Source organism: Scatophagus argus, chromosome 7 (genome assembly GCF_020382885.2).
Source record: "Scatophagus argus isolate fScaArg1 chromosome 7, fScaArg1.pri, whole genome shotgun sequence".
In the NCBI taxonomy this organism is placed as follows: Eukaryota; Metazoa; Chordata; class Actinopteri; family Scatophagidae; genus Scatophagus; species Scatophagus argus.
In genome coordinates, this window is record NC_058499.1 from 18,532,971 (window position 1) to 18,555,080 (window position 22,110).

At 42.1% G+C, this 22,110-nt stretch overlaps 1 protein-coding gene across 14 annotated transcripts in view; it reads left to right on the top strand.

The window, feature by feature from the left end:
- mical3a (microtubule associated monooxygenase, calponin and LIM domain containing 3a) overlaps window positions 1–22,110 on the top strand; it is an 81,392-nt gene that overhangs the window by 23,486 nt on the left and 35,796 nt on the right. For all 14 annotated transcript variants that reach the window (XM_046395515.1, XM_046395516.1, XM_046395528.1 and 11 more), the window contains 13 exons: window positions 13,250–13,656; window positions 14,086–14,293; window positions 14,456–14,572; window positions 14,709–14,810; window positions 15,502–15,657; window positions 16,029–16,129; window positions 18,191–18,448; window positions 18,613–18,728; window positions 19,100–19,226; window positions 19,424–19,517; window positions 20,189–20,336; window positions 21,546–21,742; window positions 21,920–22,038. In XM_046395515.1, the coding sequence (XP_046251471.1) occupies window positions 13,378–13,656; window positions 14,086–14,293; window positions 14,456–14,572; window positions 14,709–14,810; window positions 15,502–15,657; window positions 16,029–16,129; window positions 18,191–18,448; window positions 18,613–18,728; window positions 19,100–19,226; window positions 19,424–19,517; window positions 20,189–20,336; window positions 21,546–21,742; window positions 21,920–22,038 (2,022 nt within the window). In that variant the 5' untranslated portion in view covers window positions 13,250–13,377. The remainder of the gene's footprint in view (window positions 1–13,249; window positions 13,657–14,085; window positions 14,294–14,455; window positions 14,573–14,708; window positions 14,811–15,501; window positions 15,658–16,028; window positions 16,130–18,190; window positions 18,449–18,612; window positions 18,729–19,099; window positions 19,227–19,423; window positions 19,518–20,188; window positions 20,337–21,545; window positions 21,743–21,919; window positions 22,039–22,110) is intronic.

The following is a 22,110-nucleotide window of genomic DNA, read 5'->3' on the forward strand; positions in this document are numbered from 1 at the left end:
AAAAACTGTCAAGATATAATTCCCTAAAGTTTTGAGCTCCTGTAGGAACATGTGAGATGTTTGTTGAACTGACATGTGACACCGTTCGTTCTCCGTCTTCACTACCAATACTTTCTTTAATGTAGAAAGTTGAAGTTTTGTGTATGGCTGATATATTTGGACCCAGTCGATTTGCTTTGGTGATTTCCCACAGTTCGGGGTTAAAGATTACGTCTTGGCCGTTACTTCTACCTTACAGGTCAGAAGTAGGCCAGTTTGAGGAATGCATTCCTGAGACCAATGAGACTGTTTACATTTATCCATTCAGCTGACCCTTGGACGCTATAGCAGAGCCATGCAACCTAACCTAAGTCCATCGGAGGGAGGGAGGGATGCATGTTTGCTTTATGCAGGAAGAAATCACAAAAATCAGGACAAGGTTGAAAAAAGTTACTATTTCAAGTTTAGCATTATCAGAACTAATTTCTAGAGTTATTAAACGGTCGCAGGAGTTCATCTTTGTCATGCTAGATGACTCATAAATTGCATCCTGTACGTGATATCTGTCATGTCTATGCCATCATTTCCAGCAGAATTCCAATGAGCACTCAAATTATTGTAGGTTAATGGTTAATTGGACATGTTGCAATCTGTTGCTGTCTCATAAAGGAGGGTTCTAGCTTTTAGATTGCTAAAGGTTAGTAATTGATTATTGACTGTAATGTAAAACGTGCTGCTATTTTTACTCCTCTTCTTGTGCACAGTGTTAACAATGGTGTTTATCACCAAACGACAGACAAAGTTGGCGACCTGCTGGTGAACATGGTGGTGACTTCAGCAGCTATGCTCACTGAGCTGAACAGCCAATCTGAGCGATTTCTCTCACCAACGGGCTCTTCATTATGTTCAGTCTGACAAAATGCTTGCCAACTAGAGCTGACTAGGGCCAGTGGTGTGGGACCCTCTGCAGAAACTCGTGCCATAGACGCTCACAGATGGGATGACACCGGTGTGTCAGGGCCCTTAAGCTTTTTACTTCATGCGTCAACCTAAAAATCTTTAGAGGACTATCGAAGTGTAACCACTCAACTTTACAAAACATGGGGTAACTGACAAAGATCTGTGTCACTCAAATATAACCTTTGGCCACGTGACTTTTTCATATTTGTGTCAACTGTGTGTGTGTGTTGCTGTCACTGCTGACAATCATGCTTAGGGGGTAGGGAAATCACATGGAGATCAGCTTCTTTTCAGTAGCTTCATGTCAATGTTGAGTTTGTCTTTGTTTAGTATAATACTGGTTGTCACACTGGTCCAGACTCCTGATATTAATACTTGCTGATTGAGGAACAGATGATCAGTCTGTCTCTCTTTCCTAAGACGCTATGTGGAAGTTTACCACCATCTTGCCTGCTGAAATCATAATGATATCATAATAAATAAACCACATCTCTCTGGTCTCTGCTGGTGTAGCCTGACAGAGTTAGGCCTTCCTGTAACTAGTCACACACATCTTTATATTCTGACACCTACATAACAGCTTGTCCTTCTCAGCTATCAGGCCTCAGGAAGCCCAACAGCTGCTCAGTATATAACCGTTAACCTTCCTCTCAAGTCAGGCCCTTTCACTCCAGTAAACCGTTCATCCCTCTAGAGACTACATCGTATTTCATATTCACTCTCTGGTTGTGTGTGGAGGAGCCACGGGACCTTGTTATCTGCCTCTCTGGACGAGAGATGAATTCTTCTCTGGCAGGCCTGATGGAGAAACAAGCCCACTAATAACAATTGTTTTTTTTTTTTTCCAGAACCAACAGTTATGTTTCTCGTGGTCTTTTTTTCCCATCAGAGTTGGGCTGGAGATCCGTCCGTGGGCTGCCAGTGTTAGCCTTTACCACCCTTTTACCCCTTTGACTGTAGCAACCTGTAAATCTCATCGGAGCACATGTTCAGGGGTGTACTAAATGGACTACACTTCCTTAGCAACTGATGCTCTGTCAGGCTGAAAGTTTGCTCTGTCACTGTATTATCATTAAGCCAACTGTTGGGGCTTGTGTTTGTGCCCCCATGAGGCTGTACCTGCTTAGCTATACTTTAGAAAAATGCTTAGCTTACATCTGCTTGACGGACGCCACAGCAGCTGCCCAAACCTCTTTACACGTGGTGAAATGAATGTTTCGTCTGCTGAAGGTTAAAGGTATAGCTCAAGGTTTTGGGAAATATTCTTACTTGTTTGCTCCCTGAGAGAGATGGGAAGATTGCATCGAATAAAGAGCTGTAGACTTGTTTAGCTCAGGGTAAAGACTGGTGGCGGGTGGAAATAGCTTGTCTGGTGCTCTCAAAAGTTTAAAAATATACCTACCAACACCTCTGGTGCTCATTTATTTACCCATTGTATTGTGTTGGTTAACTATTACATAACCAGAAAAGAACTTTGCTAAAATTGCATGTTGCCATTTTAACATTTCTCTTACATTTCTGTTGCTCCTTGAGATAATCATACTTAGGGGTGGGACATCTGCCAAAAAATAATATCATGACCTATTTAATCGCAATCACAATTACTGCTCTAAATTGTATTTTTTTCCCCCCAATACTGTTCTACCAATGCCCTGTTGTAGACTGCTGCTTATGTGTATGTTAAGTTTGAAAAAGAAAAGGTCATTATGGGTGGTCTGAAAAGTAGCTTGCAGACCCCTTGAAAATAAACTTAGTTGTCAAGAACGGCGAAATTATACAAAAATGTTATTTAAGGATCCTCTTTGATATGGCCAGTAGCTTGAAGGATGTAATGTAGGCATGCTTAAGGCTTGTGACTTCCCAGCCTGACTTTTCACATTGGAATTAATTCATCTGGACTCTGCTTTTCTGGTCGATCTAAACCTCCAGTTAAGTCCCTCCACATTTCTGTTTATTTATTAGAACAGGACTTACATCCAAGTACTTAAGTTTTCATCCAGTGTTTAAATGCGATCTGTGCTGCTTCCGTGAAACACTTTGATTACCACTTGCATCTTGTAATATGTGATTAAAGTGTCATTTGGGAGGAATCTGTTTTCATGCTTTGTTCTGTTAAGCTCCCAGCATGCTCCATGGCCCTGTGTGGGTGTTCACTTACCTTCCTACTGGGTCGGCGTGCAGCTCTGCACAGTTCACACAGGAAGGCCGACCTTGTTCTGATCCTGGATGTGCTGAACTATTTAGTGGAACTGGCACAAGGGAAATGAGGTGATTGAGCAATGTGAGGCTGGGAAGAAAGCCACTCTTACACATTCTCATGCTGTTGTCTGTTTGATGTCCAGTCTTGACTTAATTTACTTCAGTGCGTATTTATAGGTTTCTTTGATGGATTTGACTTGAACATAAACTTTTTGGAGTTTTCTAAAGTTATTACAGCTTAAAAATACAGTGTGTATGTGTTTTTGCACTCTTCATCATTGCTTAGTAGTGCATCAGAACAGGGAACTCACTGAATACAAGTTGGCCAAATGCAGCAGTAAAGTAACATGCTGCCAGAGTAAAAGCCATCACTGAATAATGTGTTTTAGCAGTATGCATTCACTGGCTAAACCCCATATATACCATATATACCTGCTCTCCAGAGTCCTCAGTTTACAGTTAACCTATTAGTAGGTATGCAGCTCTTCACACTACTAGCTGATTCAGTGAGAATGCATCCTCGTTCTCAGCTGTGTTAATGCGCTCTGAGACTGTCATAAGTCAAGATTTGAGGATGTTTGAGCCCTGGAGAAAGGTCAAAGCATCCACAGGTCTAGGTGTTGGCTTGTCAGTGTTGTTGCAGAAGGAACTGCCGGGAGCTCATTCTGCTCTTTCCCTCATCTACCAATCCCCACACATCACGCGACTTGTTTACCATCTGAACTGCTCGCAGCCTCGCCCACGCAGCGAGATTACTTTAAGCAAGTGTGGATATGACAGGATTATGGCTTGTGCTCTCTGTGTGTCACTGTTGAATGTCCCATCAAAGCTTTGCAAGGAAGTCATTGGTTTCTTTGGTCCTGTCAGACAATATTGTTGATAATTTCAAATGAGGCACTGATGTCATTAAATCTGGAAATAATCAATACAGAATGATGGTCCTGGTTTACTCTGTAGACTATAGAAATTAAATAAATAAAAAATGAACGAAAAGTGTGTGAATACTGTGAATGCTGATGAGTGAATGCAGATTTTTTTTTTTTTTTTTTTTAATGATTTTTTTGTGACTGGGTGACTGCTCCTGCAGTGTGTGATTGAGTGAGAGCGCAAGCTGCAAGCCTTTGCCAGTGATTTGTTGCTGGAGGTTCGTTGTAGAGACGAGTATGGGCTTCACAGCCATTAACTGCAGATATTACTGAGGTTTACAGATGATTACGATGCACAGAATCCATCTTTTATGTAGTGGGGTCAGTGGAACGGAGCAGGAGGAACAGGGTAAGCAGTAAGATGTCAGTTTAGCTGTAAATGTTACAGTTTAACATCAGCATGAAACGACATTTTGCTCCGTCTTTTGTGCATGTTGACATCAAGTAACAGCTTAAGCAGGTTTTTTTGTTTGTTTGTTTTCTTGTGGAATTGTTGTGTTTATTATTGTTTATCAAATAACAACAAAGGTGAAGCTAATTGTCATGTTTAATCTTATCCGCCTTCCTCTGAAATTTGCAGAAAACTGCTCAACACAGAATTGGAGTTTCTCCCAGGTCCTCTAACACCACCCAACTAAACTCCCTTTTCCAGGATAATTTAAATGATTGTTTGCGCTTCACCTCACAAACATCTTTACATGTTGCCATTATCTCCCAAGTGTCCGATAGGTACTGCACATGTGCAAGTCAAACAGAGATGAGAAGGAATCTGTGTGTGCTTACATCATCAGCTCTGTGAATGAACAGTGCCTTTAATTTTTCTCCCTTCTTGACATTCAAAACTATTCATGGCTTCATAATCACAATTCCTCCCAGTCAGTCAGACCTCACACAATGTCAGTAGCCTGAACGTCAGTTCATTGCTCGTTCTGTCTTTGCTACTTTTCTGCCTGCCTGGTTGTTACACCGAGCAGCCATCTGCACACACAGGCGGTTGGCTGAGACTCTTCAAAGTTTAACTATTAGCTTTGTAATTAATATGGGGAAGAGAAGAGATCTGTGGAGTTGCACTGTAGTTTCCCATAGCCTGCCAGAATAAGAAACACGCGGTGGGTTAGCCTTTGTATGTTAAATGTGCGATCTTGTCATGAGGCCTCGAAGGTTAGTTTTTCTATGTCGGCCCAGCTGTTTATATACCTGTCCATCATCCTTCACATCTGAACACACACACACATGGAGTAAAACGAGTCCATTTGAGACATTTGGTTTTTCAGCGGGGTAAAAAAATGGAGCCACTCTGTCTGCGCTAGATATTGTTGAATGTGCAGTAGGACTAATGTGTATCCAGCTTTTGATTATTTATATTTTCCATTCGATTTCACGTCTCTTAGATAAAATAGCAGTTGAGCAGGTTCTCCAGCCAGTCAGAGGTATCCTCTCCTTCCATTTTGCATGCCTCCATTCCACAACAGTCATGACTAAACCTTGGAGACTAGTCTGTGTTGACTGTGTTTATCTACCGGTCTCAGATTACACTTCCTAGTTGGCTGGGAGTGATGGATCTGAGTATATGTGTACTCTGATCCAGTGGTGTGAAATATGCAAATCAACAGTGTAGATAACCAAATGTTAAAATCTATGAAGGGTTTTTTTTTTTTTTTTGATGAATGCTGCTACTCATAGTTGTGCTTTACAGTGTTTTTGCATGTAGCCTCCATAGCTCTGGTGGTTCACTGTGTTTATGGCTGCATAGCTGTGGTGCGCCCCTCTTTGTTACAAAAGGCACGAAGGTGGGAGAGGCGGCATTCGAACCGGGACTGTAGAGGTTTTCTAAATCAAATAGCAACACAAGTGCTGGCAGGCAGCTCTAATCGGCCGTGTTTGACACCCATAAACAAGTGGTGTGGGCACAGGCTCAGATGCTGTCAAAGACGTCACTAATATGAATTGAGAAGAAAGACCCTCTGCCGTCTGTAAATATTCCCCTCAGTCATCTCGGAGGCAGATTTTCAGTTTTGTTTGGTTGGTTTTTTTTTGTTCTGCGGCTGGGCTGTTTTGCACTTTGAAACCAATCCAGTTGAAATCCCTGTGTTATAGTTGGAATGGGTCTAATATAGGCCAGCAGATTCAGAAATGTAATGGGGCTCAGATTCAGTTAAACCCTCTCTCTTTAGGGCAGAATTGTGCCTTGGCTGCACAACTGAGCAAACTGGGACCAGTAATAATCTTTCAGCGTGGCCTCTGACCTACAATCACTTTACAATCGCTCAGATTATATAATTTGAGGAGTTCAAGTGGAGCTTGTCATAGGTCTCCTTCTTTTTCAGTTTATTTCAGGTGAAAAGGTGAGGTAACTGTTTGTTTAAAGCACATACGGGAAGGTACTTCTCTTGTTAAACTGCCTCAGCTTACATTTTCTGACCGGAAAGACAGAGAAGACAGTGACACAGTGTATGCTACATGTTGAACTTTAAATCTTGGTCCCAGGAGGGCACAGACGTGTTGAATTTGGCTGAGAACATGATGTTTTCATCAGTGTGTCAGGGCTTAAGAGAGGACAACATGGAGTTCAGAGAGTATGCTTCCTGGCTCAGAGTCTGCTGGAGTTGTTGAAAATCTGTATCAGTTGAGGGAGCTGACACGAAGTGCGCAGTGCAGCCAGACTGTCAGAAGCAGAAGTGATTCAAAAGCCAGATGGTTTGGAGACAGCATCTGCCAGAAATAAGATGAGTTTCAGTCAACAAATGTTTGTGTACTGAGTGAGCTCTGAGGCTTTTGTCTGCTGATGTGAATAGGCACACGACTGTCTCCGCTCCTGGAGGCTGATCCTGAGTGTATGAGTAGCAGAAGTGAGGGGGTATAATGAATAAATCTGGATGATAGCACTTATCAAAGAACTCATTCATTCGCCTTGCTGCCCTAAGTGTATTATCATCTTTTGGCGCACAGAATGGTAATACACACAAAGCTGTCACATCCCTTTACTTTATTATATTTCTGCCAGTTTTGATCTCCTGAAACACGCTTTTTGTGCTGTTGTTCATAGACTTGATTTTTGGTAATACCTCTCAAGCGTAGCTCTCAGAGTTTGACCCAAGGCTCTGAATTTCTTTTCTTCTGTTTTTGTTTTAGCTATAGACACAGTTATGATGAGCATTGCTGACAAATCAAGTCCTTTTGAAAAGTAACTGAAAGAAGCTGCTTGAAGAAACCATCTGATTCTCTTAAATTCGTTGGAAAACAACCTGATTTTCTGAATGGGCTTGTTTTCCAACATCTTCCTTGCACCTTAATTGTTATGCACAGCTGTACACAGTACACAGGGCAGAAGCACGCACACACACACACACACACACACACACACACACACACACTCAAACTACTTTACTGAGAAAATCACTGTGTATCACTGTGGGACTTTGGAATTACTGAATGTAGTGAAGGCTTTATGTCGTAATTGTTTTATTCATTTATCAAGTGCAAGATAACGGAGTACGAGATAATGAGGGTTGGCACTAAACTGGCATCTTCAGATAGCTTATTTTATCGGTCCAAAAACCAAGGATAGGTCTAACAATTTAAAACACAGATGTCACATTTGAGAAGCTTATACCATGTATAGGCATCTCCAGTGACTCTTATAATCAGCACAAGAGGGATGTTAGAGTGATCATTATTGTCAAGAAGATAGAAGATAAAACGGCAGCTGTCTTACTGCAAACAGGAAGAAATAAGCATAACATAACAAAAAGTCAAATCCAGAACTGGTCAGTCAGATGTGGTTTTGCTACAAGTTCAGCAGACTAAATGTCCTGCTTGTAAATCCATTATTGTAATGAAATCCAGTGCTCAGGGAGAAAGATCGCATTGCGTCCTGCACTCTCTGCCGCTGCTCTCTGCCAAGTGTCCTGATGGGTTGAGAGGAGATATTGCTTTCATCTCCAGGGTGTCCTCTCAGTGTCAGTCATCCCTGAGCTGGCAGCTGACAGAGGACAAAAATACCGCGTCAGGATATACACCGACACGGGCACAAGTTTACAGCCAGCCCAGTCATCGCACTTACTCAATGCTACTACGGCTGGTAAGCAGCTTGTTTACCTCAAAGCTTCTGGTTTGTTTTTTTTGTTAACACTTTATTTGAAGGAGGGTGTGCATAAGATTGACATGACAGCACTGTAACCCTTTGTGTTCATGACATCATCAGGTGTCATGAACACAAAGGGTGTTCATTAATCAAGACAAAGTAACCTGTCATAAACCATACCATAACAGATTATCAAACTTAAAGACACTGTTTAGTCTAATGAAAGATGTTACCTTTTTTAATATTGTATTGTAGCATTGTTTTCTTTTGTTGTTATGTTTTGTTATTGTCTGTTCTTTGCTGCTTTTATGAATTTTTTAGGGTCTGTTGCGTTGATCCTGGAATGAAAATTAAATTCTATGCTGGCAGAAGTAAAACATGGATTACCGTGGCATCTCAGATTGTTTTTCCACTCTGACCAGCTTAGCCAAAAACAATACAGTAAATCACACGAGCCAATATCAGCTTTGATCTATATTAAGTTACATTTGGAATCATTTCTTATTTGTAGTCTGTTAGTCATTACTGCTGGTAGTTGTGTATACTGGGCATGAAAACAGTGCTGTCGAACATGTAGCCTAGTGGCCTAATCTGACTCTATTTTTAGATTATAGGCTGATGTATTACAACCAGTAAAAAGCAAAGGCATGCTTGTCTGTGAGTGTGTGTGCATGCGCGTGTGTGCTGATGGTGGGGTGGGAGGTTGTGTATGTAAGGGTTTGCAAGCATGTGTGTAATTCTTTGTGAATGTGTGAAACCCTGCAGCTCATCCAGATGTCAGAAGGCTCTGAGTATCTTTTAATTGTTCTCCTTTTTAGCATCCAATTTACACCTCTAGTTTGGAATTAGGAAATGGGAAGTAGTCACATATTTCCCACTTACTTGAAGCTGTTTAAGTCACATTACTAGTCTGGTAGTGTAGTAACCTTTGTTCAGTAATGTCAGAGTGATGATCTGTCATGTGTTTGTTCTCCATCTCCACTCTCTGCCTTACATATGGTGCAACATTCCCTGTTGAGTGGGCACATGGCTTTCTGCAGGAGGATACTACTATTCTATTCTACTATTGGGCTGGGATTTTGTTGTCAATAAGCTGGGTCAGAGTGTGATGTGTCACAGCAGATCTGTATGCACTGCACCATCTTTGGCCATCTCGCTCTCTCTCTCTCACACACACACACACATACTGTGACACAGCATGTCAGTCAGTAGTTGCACTCCCTTCCTTTTCCTTCAAAGACCTCAGAGTGTGTTTGACATTTACTGCCAGCTGTGTGTCATAAAGGTTGTGTCTTCTCGTGTCCCTTGTCTGGCTTTTGATGTGTCACCATAAACTGCATGTTTTTAACAGTAAAATGAAAATCCCACATAGGGAATCACTTCAGTCCCTGCTATGAATGTGGGTGAGCAGAACAGCGAGAAACTGAAGTTAGCTCTCACAAAAAAGGTTGGCTTTCACCATGAAGTGAATTATTGCCCATCTGAGACATCCTCCTAAGTTCCTGCTCTGTTCGATGTGTCTTCTTTTTAAATTATGGTTTCTTTTAAAAGAGGAGTTTGAGATGACCTGGTTTCCTCTACTCTGCTTCTTAAGGGTCTCAAAGCTGATGAATCGTCATCAGTGAAGTTTCAGACTTTTTTAAGATACTCCTCTGCGGCTTTTTATTGAATGGTTGATCAGCTGGTGTCATTCAGATTATTTACTTGCCCCTCACTGTGATGTTTTAAGTGAAACTGCCAAATAAGAGAGACCCTCTGAAAGCAGCCACCTGTGCCTCACTCACAGGTAGAGTGACAGTATGTTAAAAACAGACAACACGAAAGCTCCCAAAAGTACAGCCTTTTTGTGTGTTACTCTGCCGAGCATGTGTGATTGTCGGTACACTGTAGGGGTAGAATGAGGACGGACTGTCCGCTACTTCATACTACTACCACTACCACTACCACTACTACTACTACTAATAATAATAACAATAATAATGGCTGAAAAAAACGTAAGCACATATAAATGTGCTGACTCTCTGACAGTGGTGTCTGAGAGGAGGATGTTGTCCAAAATAAGGACTATACTGGACTTTCCCTCTCACCCTCTCCACAATGTGTTGATCAGCTACAGGAGCTCGTTCAGCAACAGACTCCGACTCCCACGATGCACCACAGAGCGACACAGGAAATCATTCCTGCCTGTCGCCATCAAACTGCTAAACTCAGCACTGTGACGGACACACTTACTTTATATGTACAATGTATATATTGTTTCTACACATGTACATACCTGTATTTTTAAATTTTTTAAAAATTTTTTGAACACATTGTAAATACCTGTACTTTTAGATTTTAGATTTTAGATTTATACTGATCTTGTTTTGTTTATCCTATTTTTATACCTTTCACTTTTCTTTCTTGGTCGGGAATACTGCAAGTGCAATGTCTGTACGAAAAAGAATTTCCCTGTAGTGCTGCTTGCACTGCCATTCTTGGGCTGAATGGCAGCTGCTGAATAAAGTAGGACACCTAGTGTTAAGATTTAGTGTGTCGGTTGCTTCCATTGTTAGCCTGAAATTGGAAGTGGTTTCAAATTTTTTACAAAATGCCTTACCATATTGTACAGTGTCCCATTGCTGTGTGGAAAATACCTTAAAAACTGTCTTAAATCTCTCAGGCCCTCCAGCACTTTACACTAAAGAAAAGCAGTTTCCCCCAGGGATCAATAAAGCATTTCTGATTCTGATACTGCAAGCCTGACTGCATCTCAGTCTGCTCTGCAGTCAGCTGCAGCATCCTGCATCCTTGTGGAGATAAACAGGAAGATGACTCAGATGCCTGCTAACTGTTTGAGTGATGTTAATTTGTCTGACCTTCCTAATTTCGATCCCACAGTTCTTAGTATTGACAGTCAAATTAAGGGCCATCAGCTCAGTCATTTGTAATGAACATTACTGCCTATGACAGCCAATCAATCAGAAGATCCCTATTTTGTTTGATTGTTTGTTAGACACCATTTGATCTTGACATAACTACTGACAGAGCTAGTGTGTGATTTTGTTTTGCATATAAGCTACTAAAATGATACTATGGGGGGGTTCATCATAGATGATTTATCAAGCAGATATGTGTGAAAAAAGAGCTTGCACAGAGCTACCACAAACTGCAAATAACTGCGGGAGCTGCTGAACTTCACTTTTTTTTTTAATTTCGTTGTTTTTCTTACATTTTTTGAGGTGATAGTTGAGCCGTGCATGTTCAGTCATAGAGGAAATGATGTATTGGGTTATCTAAATGCTTGTGTTGGAAAAGGCCCTTTCCATCTATGCAGGCACTGCACCCTTCAGCCCTGATCTGACTGACGGAGGCAAAGCCAAAGCCAGAGCTTACTGTTTTCACAGCAGTGAGGAGTTGGCAGGACTTGTAAAGTCTTTTCACGCTGACCTCTGTGCCTGCCTTCCTTTCATCTAGTGTTGCCACTGGAACTTTGACTACACTGGTTTTCATGAACTAGCTTGACACCCTGGATAGAGAAAGTGGCTTACAGTGGAAATGTTTTCCTCAAGATTTCAATAACTGAATCCTGTCGACATCTGACTGGTGATTGGTGTCCATTGAGCAAAAGATTATGTCCCAAACAAATAGGATTAACTTTATTATTGACAATCCTCCTCTTAATCAGAAAGGTTGTGATGATGTCTCACAATAATCTGTGCTATAAATGAAAATGTAGGCCTGCTGAGGCAAGTCGCCATCCTGACTTAGCAGCTTACTTTTTCCACACTTCCACTGTGTTCAACTGTATCATTTGTATCAGGAACAGGTTGACATTTTGGTAGCAAAGTCTGCATGCATGTCTGAAATCCAATAATTAACATGATCTTCTTTATTTAATCTGTACAAAAAGTTAGATAGACATATTAATGATGAGCAAGAGACCTTCTCCTTTTTCTAGACCTTACACTAAGCTTTTCTCAAAATGTTAAACTATTCATTCAATATTTAATCTTTTTTCTGTGTGATACTAATTCTTGGGATAGTCTCCTACATGTTGAGTTGCAGAGAGTTGAGATGTATCCTTGCTGAGCAATTTTGAGGTTAACAACAGTTCCTGCATTGTTGCCCTGGGGAGCTAATGCAAAGCAGAGTCACTGCTTGGCTGAATATTCAGCAAACAGACTGGATCAGACATTTTTTTTTTTCAGTCATCATTACGCCTTTTGTCATAGCACCTTGCATTATTTCTTTTATCTTCTTCTTTTCCATTATCTTCCTTTATATACTTGCTTGCATGTTGAGTAATGCTTAAAGGCTGCTCTTATTTCTAAATACACTCAAGACATTCTAGTCACGACAGCTGAGCCGCAGACACCAAAAAACATGAATGATCTAGTCCCCCTGGGGGTGGAAAGGCAGAACACGTGAAGTTGCAGTGCTGCAAGTCATAGCAGGTAAAATGACAGCAGAAGTCGAGTCTCGCTGAATCTTTGTGCAGCAAGCTAAAGATAACCAGGGGGAATGTACACTGGATGAATTAGTCAGGACTCTCTGGCTTCTTGAACCTCTATTGCCAAAATGATTGCGTTTCGTTTCAGAGTGTTTTGGGATTAACTGGTTATTTCCTGCGTCTGGAGTCTGTTATTTGTGCCACACAGACATATCTACACACTTGTGCCCTGTGTGCTTCCTGCTCAGCTTTGTGTGGGTTCAGTGCCCTTCCTGTGTCCAGCATCCTCATTCCTAGACAGATAAGAGGTTGTTTGAGGCCATGTAGCTGCAGAGAAGTGACTGCAAAATCTTAAATGATTTGGTTTTTATCGTAATTGCTGCTTTGGTTGCTTGTCTGACAAGCTGTCATATGTTGATTGTCTAGTGAAAGATCAGGGTCCTGTTCAGAAAGAGGGCACCTAAAGAGGCAAGTAGTTATAGACAGTAATTAAAATTCTTGTTTGATTGGACATTGTTGATGTCATTCAAGCATTTGATAGCTGGAATTTTGTACGTTTGCTTCTCTGCCCAATTACAACCTGTGTTGTTCATGTTTTATAGGGGTAGCAAAAAGTTGAATTGTCTTCTATGACTCACTTTGTGTTGTTTCTCTCCCTCTCATTGACAGAATAAAGATGCCTGAGGCTGGAAGTTAGAGCCCCCCACCACAGAGAGCGTGTTTCACAGCTGGGGCTGGACCCAGAGACCCCTGCCTCAGGGGTGAAGGGCCCTGACAGCCCTGTGTGAATCTGGACCATGGGGGATGGAGGTGCCGGTGCAGCTGGAGGAGATGGGGTGAACCGGTCCCATGTCCTGTTTGACAGCTTTGTCCAGGCGACCACCTGTAAGGGCACGCTCAAGGCTTTCCAGGAGCTGTGCGATCACCTGGAAGTCAAGCCCACAGAGTCCAGGATCTTCTATCACAAGCTCAAGTCCAAACTCAACTACTGGAAGGCCAAGGCACTCTGGGCAAAGTTAGATAAGAGGGCCAGCCAGAAGGAGTACAAGAAGGGCCGTGCCTGTGCCAACTCCAAGGTCAGTCTGGATCATTATGAACTGTGTGATTCATTAGCAACGGTTTTGCTTTTTGGTGGTTTCAGTTCAGTGGGAACTAAAATGTGATGCATCTTTGATTCACTTTCTTTTGGATTTTCTTTGTTTAGGTTATGTTAGCTTATTTTAGCTTGGCTTATCTTTGCTCAAGTTAGCTTAGCTTTGTTTCAGATGCTTTTGTCCACAGCAACTTTAAGCACATTCAAAGGCAAAAGGAACAAGGGGTAGATTTCATCAAAAACCTTGAGTGCAACCCTCCCAAATAAATGAGGTGCTAGAGAGCGACATGTGCTTGTGTTGTGTCAAGATGCAGGCTGAAGAGGTGGATTTGCTACCTGCGGTGAAAGTTGGACACTCACTCTCCTGCCCTCTTATAGCTCGTCTATAACATCTGCATCTCTCTGTATTCAGTGTCTGATCATTGGTGCGGGACCATGTGGCTTGCGTACAGCAATCGAACTGGCTTTTCTGGGAGCCAAAGTGGTGCTGCTGGAGAAGAGGGATGCCTTCTCCAGGAACAATGTGCTCCACCTCTGGCCCTTCACCATCCAAGACCTCAGGGGCCTCGGGGCCAAGAAGTTTTATGGAAAGTTCTGTGCTGGTGCTATCGATCATATCAGTGAGTACACGTGACAAATTTTGCTTTTCTGCGCTTATCCTACTATGACATGTTTGCCTGTCGGAAGTGATTCAGTGTTGTACGCCTTTGGATGAGGCATTTCTGGAGGTTGTAGTTCTGATGTCATTCAAACTTTCTTTCCTTCTCTGCATGGCATTGTAGGTATTCGTCAGCTTCAGCTAATGCTGCTCAAAATGGCTCTCTTGCTGGGCATTGAGATCCATGTCAACGTAGAGTTCAAGGCTCTTATTGAGCCCCCGGAAGATCAAGAGACTGAAAGTAAGTGAGCTGCCAGACAAGTTGGAGAAAAATGAACGGAAACTGGATGTGTTTCCTCAGAGAACTATCTGTTGCAGGCACTAAGCTGGCTCTGCTGGTGCATTTCTGTCTGCTTACACATGCTGTGTTTTCTTAGGGATAGGTTGGAGGGCCGAGGTCCACCCCAGGACACACCCTGTCAACGAGCTGGAGTTTGATGTCATCATTGGAGCAGACGGAAGGAGAAACACCCTACCAGGCAAGTCTGCGTGAACTGACTGTGAGAAAGGCATTGGTAATGCAGTTGTTCCTTGACCAAAAAAGCAAAGCACAGACAGTACTATTTACTTTTTGAAAGCGCACTTGAAACTTAGTCAGAATGATTATGATCTCATTTGTGTACAGCTGTGGTTGAGTGCCTGACCTCACTTCGTTGCTCATATATGAATGAGCATTTGTGCAGATCAGTGTGTGTGTGCTTTGTTTGCGTCTGGCTGCTGCAAACAAGTAGTGTTTCTGATGGCTGTCCTAGCAGAGAATAGGAATTACGGAATTATCTGTTTCCTCTGTGAGTACTGGAGCCTCACACACAGCCATAGTAGCAAAGGGAACCCCTGTGGACCAGAGTACCATGACCCCTCTCTGTACTACTGACTGCTGCATCAGTGAAGGGAGGCAGTGGGCTCCTTCTGGGATAACCATGAACTGCACTCACACAGCTTGATAAACTAGAACTCTGTTTATGTTGTCATGATACAGAACATCTGGTTGCATTTATAGTCTACAGGAGGATTTTACAGGGTTTTATATGTTGTGAAATCAAACTTGAGCACATGAACCTTGTTTTGTGATTTGAGGTTTTGTTTGAGGTTCTCTTTTTGGATTTATGGTGTCACAGTTCCGGTCTGTGTGCACTGATTGCTGACCTCGAGCTTTGCTTCCTCATCCAGGGTTTCGGCGTAAGGAATTCCGGGGCAAGCTTGCCATTGCCATCACTGCTAACTTCATCAACAGGAACACAACAGCAGAAGCAAAGGTTGAAGAGATCAGTGGGGTGGCCTTCATCTTCAACCAGAAGTTCTTTCAAGACCTCAGAGAAGCAACAGGTCTGTCACAGCTCAGGCTGCATAACAAATTTCGATTTCTGTTATGGAACTGTAATATTCACAAACTAGTTCCTGCAATCATTGGATGTCAAGGGATGTTATTGTGAAAGAAAAGTAAACATGACACATGATCTGTCCTTCAAAGTTCCAAATTTGTCAGTTCATCCAATTAAAATGCTTAACATTAGATCTGATGCCAAGCCTGCCACAGTTTATTGCTGACATGTTGCTGACGATGTTCCCCGGGCTTTGGTTGTGTGCTCTGAGACATGTAATTGCTCCTCTAATGACCACACGACAGCCAGCTATAGGAATAAGGAAAATGATTGTGTTTGATTTGTGACAATACGTCTATCTGTTGGCCTTTAAAGGTATTGACCTGGAAAACATTGTCTACTACAAGGATGACACGCACTACTTTGTGATGACTGCCAAAAAACAGAGCCTGCTGGAGAAAGGAGTCATTCTGCATGTGAGTGATCAAAGTCCAGAGCTCAGCCCACTGTAGTGTGTGTGAGTGTCATTTTGTCTCTCTGTAGTAAACATAAAAGGTATACTGGAGATACACGCAGACTTGAAAAAATCAAAGGTCTGTCCCTCTCGTGTCTTTTTTTTTTTCCTTTTTACATTTTTTTATTCTCTTTCTGGTTTTGCCCAGCATTGGACTAATGATCTGACCAAGCCAACAGTGTTCAGGAACAAACTGCCAACTCAAGCACACTCGCTGAGTGTTTGTGTCCTCGCGCATACATGGTAGTTTCCTTTCGCTGGCCGCTTTCCACAGGAAACAGGAAAGACCTTTTTGCTTGTCTGTCTTCAAGTACAAACATAACTGAAGGTGCACTATGTCAGTGTGGTGGCCTTTGGATTCTAATTTACCTTAAAAGTCTCTTAAATTTGTGTTTTTGCAAACCTAGTTCCAGTCATCAGATAGTTTTAGCTGTCAGACAGATTCAGCTGTCACACATTGATTCTATGTATTTCATAGTATAAGTATAAGCTGTCCTTGCACATGTGTGTGCAAATCTTCCTGTGTTTTCATGGTTAGCTGAGGACATTAATAAGAATTGAAAAGTCATAATTTACTGGTTACTTCAGGAAATTCAACTGGCTCTGTCCTGCCCCTTGGAAAGCACAGAGGAAAGGTGGAAGGGATGTCAGGGGGGTTGTGAGTCCACATAGTTCAAGGCAGCACTGCAAACAAGCCTTATTCATATCTTCCACTACCCTGCCCTTCCCCTCACCCCCATCACCACCACCACCAGCCTGGCATTGGACAACCAGGGAACTTGAAGTCACCGCCCTCTATGAAAACATGTCAGTTTGAAAGCATGCAGTGATTTGATGCTACATGTTCGAGATGCTTGTTATATGAACAATTCACTCCACCTCTTTGTCGCACAGTGGATTCTTGAAGGGGCTGTAGCTTCAAATTGGTCCTTAGTTAAAACTCTCATTGTGTCAAATATCATATCAATCTAATAATTACGTACTGCACCAAGTCGTGGGTAGTCGGTTGCTCTTTGCTGAGTTTACTTGAAATGGCAAGAATGGGTAAAGTTAGATGACCTCGCAACATGTGGGAGCTTTTTTTTTTCTTGGTCCTGACTAAAATCAGATCACAGTGGGAGCCAGACCATTTTTTTTAAAAATTTTTGTTCACTTTATTTCTCAGGCTCAGTATGTGCTTAATAAACATTACTGTGGAAAAAGTCAAGAGGCGAGTCTTGATCTGTAGTCACTGACCAGGTATGATTTTAGAAACATAAAGTAAATGGAATCTAGTAGGTTCAGTTGCAGAATGAGATCTTTTTTATGTTCAGTGTTTTCTGTCTATAAACTGGGGCTGAAATGTAAGATTACAGTCTTCTGATTTTTCAGGATTTTACCTGGTATCATTTATGTGCAGCTGAGTTAAGAAAATGACTTATGATATGTTATAGCCACAGCAATTAGCTCACAGGTTTCCATTTTGGCAGTGCAAATTGCTTTAAACGAGTACACAAAATATTACAGGTAACAGCATTAACATTTCTTATGATTAATATTATACCAGATAATGATTATAACGATTATAATAATAATCAATAATAAATATTATAATAATTATAATAATATTATACCAGGTAATGATTATATATACATGTATGACCATAAGAAGAACTGACTACAAACTTTGGGAAATGAATTTGAAAGCAGCCTGCCTTGTCTTCTTTTGTTAAGTGACCATGTCAGGGGTGCAGTAACACAATAACAGACTTGGCTGTGTCTTGTCTGTTGTTTTCACATGTGTCAGGACAGCTTGTCATGTCCCTTTACTTGTATGTCCACATTTTGAGCTGTCTGTGATAGCTGCCAACAAATTTCTTTTCCGTGCTGAGTAAGCGTTGTGGCCTCTTTTATTTTGAAGACTTTTGTTTCTTCCAGAAGTGCTGATTTTTCAATTTGTGAGGGTTTCATAACAGTTCTTTGGACGCCTCTGCTTTTATTAGTTTTCACCCAAACGCCATCTCTGATGTCGTCTCTCTTATAGGACTATGCAGACACAGAGCTGCTGCTGTCGAGAGCTAATGTGGACCAGGCTGCGCTGCTGTCTTATGCCCGTGAGGCTGCGGATTTCTCCACCAACCATCAGCTGCCCACTCTAGACTTTGCCATCAACCACTACGGCCAGCCAGATGTAGCCATGTTCGACTTCACCTGCATGTATGCTTCAGAGAATGCCGCCATGGTGCGCCAACGCCATGGTCACAAGCTGCTGGTGGCGCTCGTGGGCGACAGCCTGTTGGAGGTGAGAGACAAAGCAGATGGCTGTAAGGCTTTCCGTGAGACCGCGTTTCACTGTTCTACATTTTGGAAGTTGTTTTTTGCATCACAGTTCTACCCCTTTTTGTGTCTATGGTTCTTCTGTGGCCATATTTGGTTATTGAATGTGGTGTTGGCTGTGGTCCTCAGCCCTTCTGGCCCATGGGCACTGGCATCGCCCGAGGTTTCCTGGCAGCCATGGACTCGGGGTGGATGGTGAGGAGTTGGGCTCAGGGAAAAACCCCTCTTGAGGTGCTGGCTGAGAGGTGAGGGTGTGGAAATACATACATACATACATACATACACACTAAGACTCAGTCTACTGTTGTACTCACATTCACAGATGCACGCACACACTCACACACATTCTCGCTCTTCAAACACACCCTTTTATCTCTAAGTGTTTTACTAGGAAATGTGCCTGTATGTGATTTCAAGCATCAGTCCCACCTCTGCTGGTACTAATGGCATAAGAGGCTCTCATAAGAACAGAATGGAATGTGACTTGTTTTGATAACACTGTTAATATGTGTTCTTAATGTACTACTATAGTTCCTCCCCATAGTTTCCTGCTACCATTAAAACTCTACTTATATTGTATATGGGAATATATTTTGTTTTTTCCTCTTTGCTTTAGGGAGAGTATTTACCGTCTGCTGCCCCAAACCACACCTGAAAACGTCAACAAGAACTTCAGTCAGTACAGCCTGGATCCTACCACACGCTACCCCAACATTAGCCTTAACTTCCTCAAGCCCAGCCAGGTGTGTATGAGAGCCAACAAATCGCCAGTGCCATCTTTGTCTGTATCGTTGCTTCACTGCAAAAGATACATTTATGGCACCAGTTAAGAATCACCGCTCTGCAAAACTTTTACTCTTAAACTCTTAAACATTTCTGTGGTTGTGTGTGCTTGTATGTCTGGAATTCTTCATGTGCTGTAATTATGTGTGTGCTGCAGATGAGGCACCTCTGTGACACAGGGGAGTCCAGGGAAATGTGGATTGAAATTGAAAATGTGATCAACTCGTCAACACCCAAGTTGGCCAGGAATGGTTTGTATCCTTGACATGCCTTAAAATGAGATTATAAACTGTTTCAAAAGACATTCTTCAATGTGCTGATTGATCCGTGGAGGATTTTGCTTCGATCACTGTTGCTGAAATGTATCAATTAACTATTTTCACTCTAGACAATTGCCTGCTTGACAAGCAGTTGCAAGGTAACACACAGTCCAAATGCATGGTGTTGCTATTTAGGGATTCCTCTTAGTTTTAACAGTTTTAAAGTTGACTTGCTGCGTATTCATGAATGAATAATGTGGTATGATGGACTGATTGCAGCCTTTGAAATTATTTTTGCGTGTACTAACTTGGTCATTGATCCTGGCATCCGATCTCTCATTGGGCTGTGTTCCACATTTAAACGTTTCCTGTGAGTTCTGCATCTTCTCCTAACCTCTCATCCTTTTCCTCTTGTACATCAGTAACATGTTCACAGTTATTAATACTTCCTCATTGGCTGGTTGAAACTCGTACTAACATGGATGACGAGGCCATGGACCACACTTTCCGATCCTTGCCTGTCCAAGCCCACGAGATTGCCCAGCAAAAGATGTGCAGTGCTACCCAGAAACAGTTTATATTTCTTTCTATGTTTAATCCAGATTCTGCACAACCTGCTGCTTTTACATTAAGCCTGCAATTTTCTCCTTCTGCCACACCAGAATCCATAGCACGATCCAGTAAACTGCTGAACTGGTGCCAGAGACAAACAGAGGGGTACAGGAATGTTAATGTAACCGATCTGACTATGTCTTGGAAGAGTGGCTTGGCTCTATGTGCCCTCATTGACCGATACAGACCGGATCTCATGTGAGTATCTGAAAGAAACATGTGCAAAGAACACACACTACAGACCAGAAGCAAAGATTAGTAGAGATGGAAACTGTACAGGATTATGGTTGGAGTTAAAGGGTTAAAACTGCTGCAGTGCCTGGAATGACTGGCGTGCTGTGTTTAAATGCTGTTAGTTTGCTGGTTGCAAACAGCGTTTATTGTCAGGTTGGGACCTTGGTTTTGAGTCGTTTGTCACTGTAAATGAGGTGGCAGTTACCAGTCATAATGGCTTCTTGGGTCCCCTAAGGGAGCCCTCCTCGTATCCCTGCTTTCCCTCCCACACACACACACACATCAACACTTTCCTTAACCTCACACACTCTATAAACAACACAGTCTCCATCTGCATTGTCTAATGTAGTTTGTTACCCTCTTGAGGCAATGTGGCAATTAACATTATAAGCTATTAGTGTCTGTGTCCTGCCTGACCTTTACCAAGCACTGTAGCAGTTATGCCCTGCTGCCTTTGATAGGCCTGATGATGTGGTTTGGGGTTGGGGGTGGGGTGGGGGGTGTCTGGGTGGAGGTACCTGTACAAAACATACAGTTAAGAGGAATTTTACAGTGTGCACTCTACATCTGATGTTCTAATGCCTTTAAGTGGACTCTATGTGAAGTTGATGTATATTGATGACCCATGTTAATGGTATTCTCATCTGCACTGTAACAACATTTACAGTAATGCTTGCCATAACGTGAACAGAAGCCTTCTGTACAGAAATGACTCCTCATTAGCATTTAATGCAATCTCACTGTCGGTTAATTTCCATTAAGTCCGAAGCTTCTGGGTAGTTGTGGGCAGAAAATATAGATTTGTTTCTGTCTTCTCACTAAATGATACATATATTTGATGTGTTCTTCATTTGGTGTGCAGGATAATCAAGAAATATCAGCTATGTCAAGCTTATTGTATAGTCTTTCAGATCCTCCTAACAAAACAAAAGAATCGCAGCCCAATTTGATGCCAACAATTAATGTGAAAATCAGTGGTAAATATTTCGCCTGTTTGTGCGTGTACTCATGTAACATTTAAAGGCACAGCAGAGAGGAGGATTGTTGAGATGAATCTCGTTGCTTCAAGAACAAATATGCTGTTTTGTTTGTCTCTTGTCTTTTTCATATCATTCACCACACCTATCCTGTCTCATCTCTCTCCTTCTGTCCTTCTCTTCCTCCTGAATTCAGTGACTTTGATTCCCTGGACGAGCGAGACCACGAGAAGAACAACCAGCTGGCCTTTGACGTGGCGGAGAGGGAATTTGGCATCTCACCCTGCATGACTGGCAAGGAGATGTCCTCTGTCGTAGAGCCAGACAAACTCTCTATGGTCATGTACCTCAGCCAATTCTATGAGATGTTTAAGGATACAGTGCCACCTGGAGGTGAGAGTTGGTGATACAATGAGGCCGCTGCTTCCTCTGCAGTCTGATTTTGTGTGGTGTCTGATTACTCAATTATTGTCTTCTTACTTTGAAAATGTGATTACCTGTTTTTCTGAGAGGATTTAAAGTGCTTTTTTCATGCTTTTAATCTTCCTGTTTTTGTGGATTTCTGCTCAGATAATCACAACTTGAGTCCTGAAGAGAAGGCTGCACTGATAGCCAGCACCAAATCTCCCATCTCCTTCCTCAGCAAACTTGGTCAGAGCATAGCAATTTCCAGGAAACGAAATCCAAAGGTCAGTGTCTTAAAAATGCTCGTCAGCGTCGCCTTGATCTTTCCTGAATGAAAAATGGCATTTCGTTACATC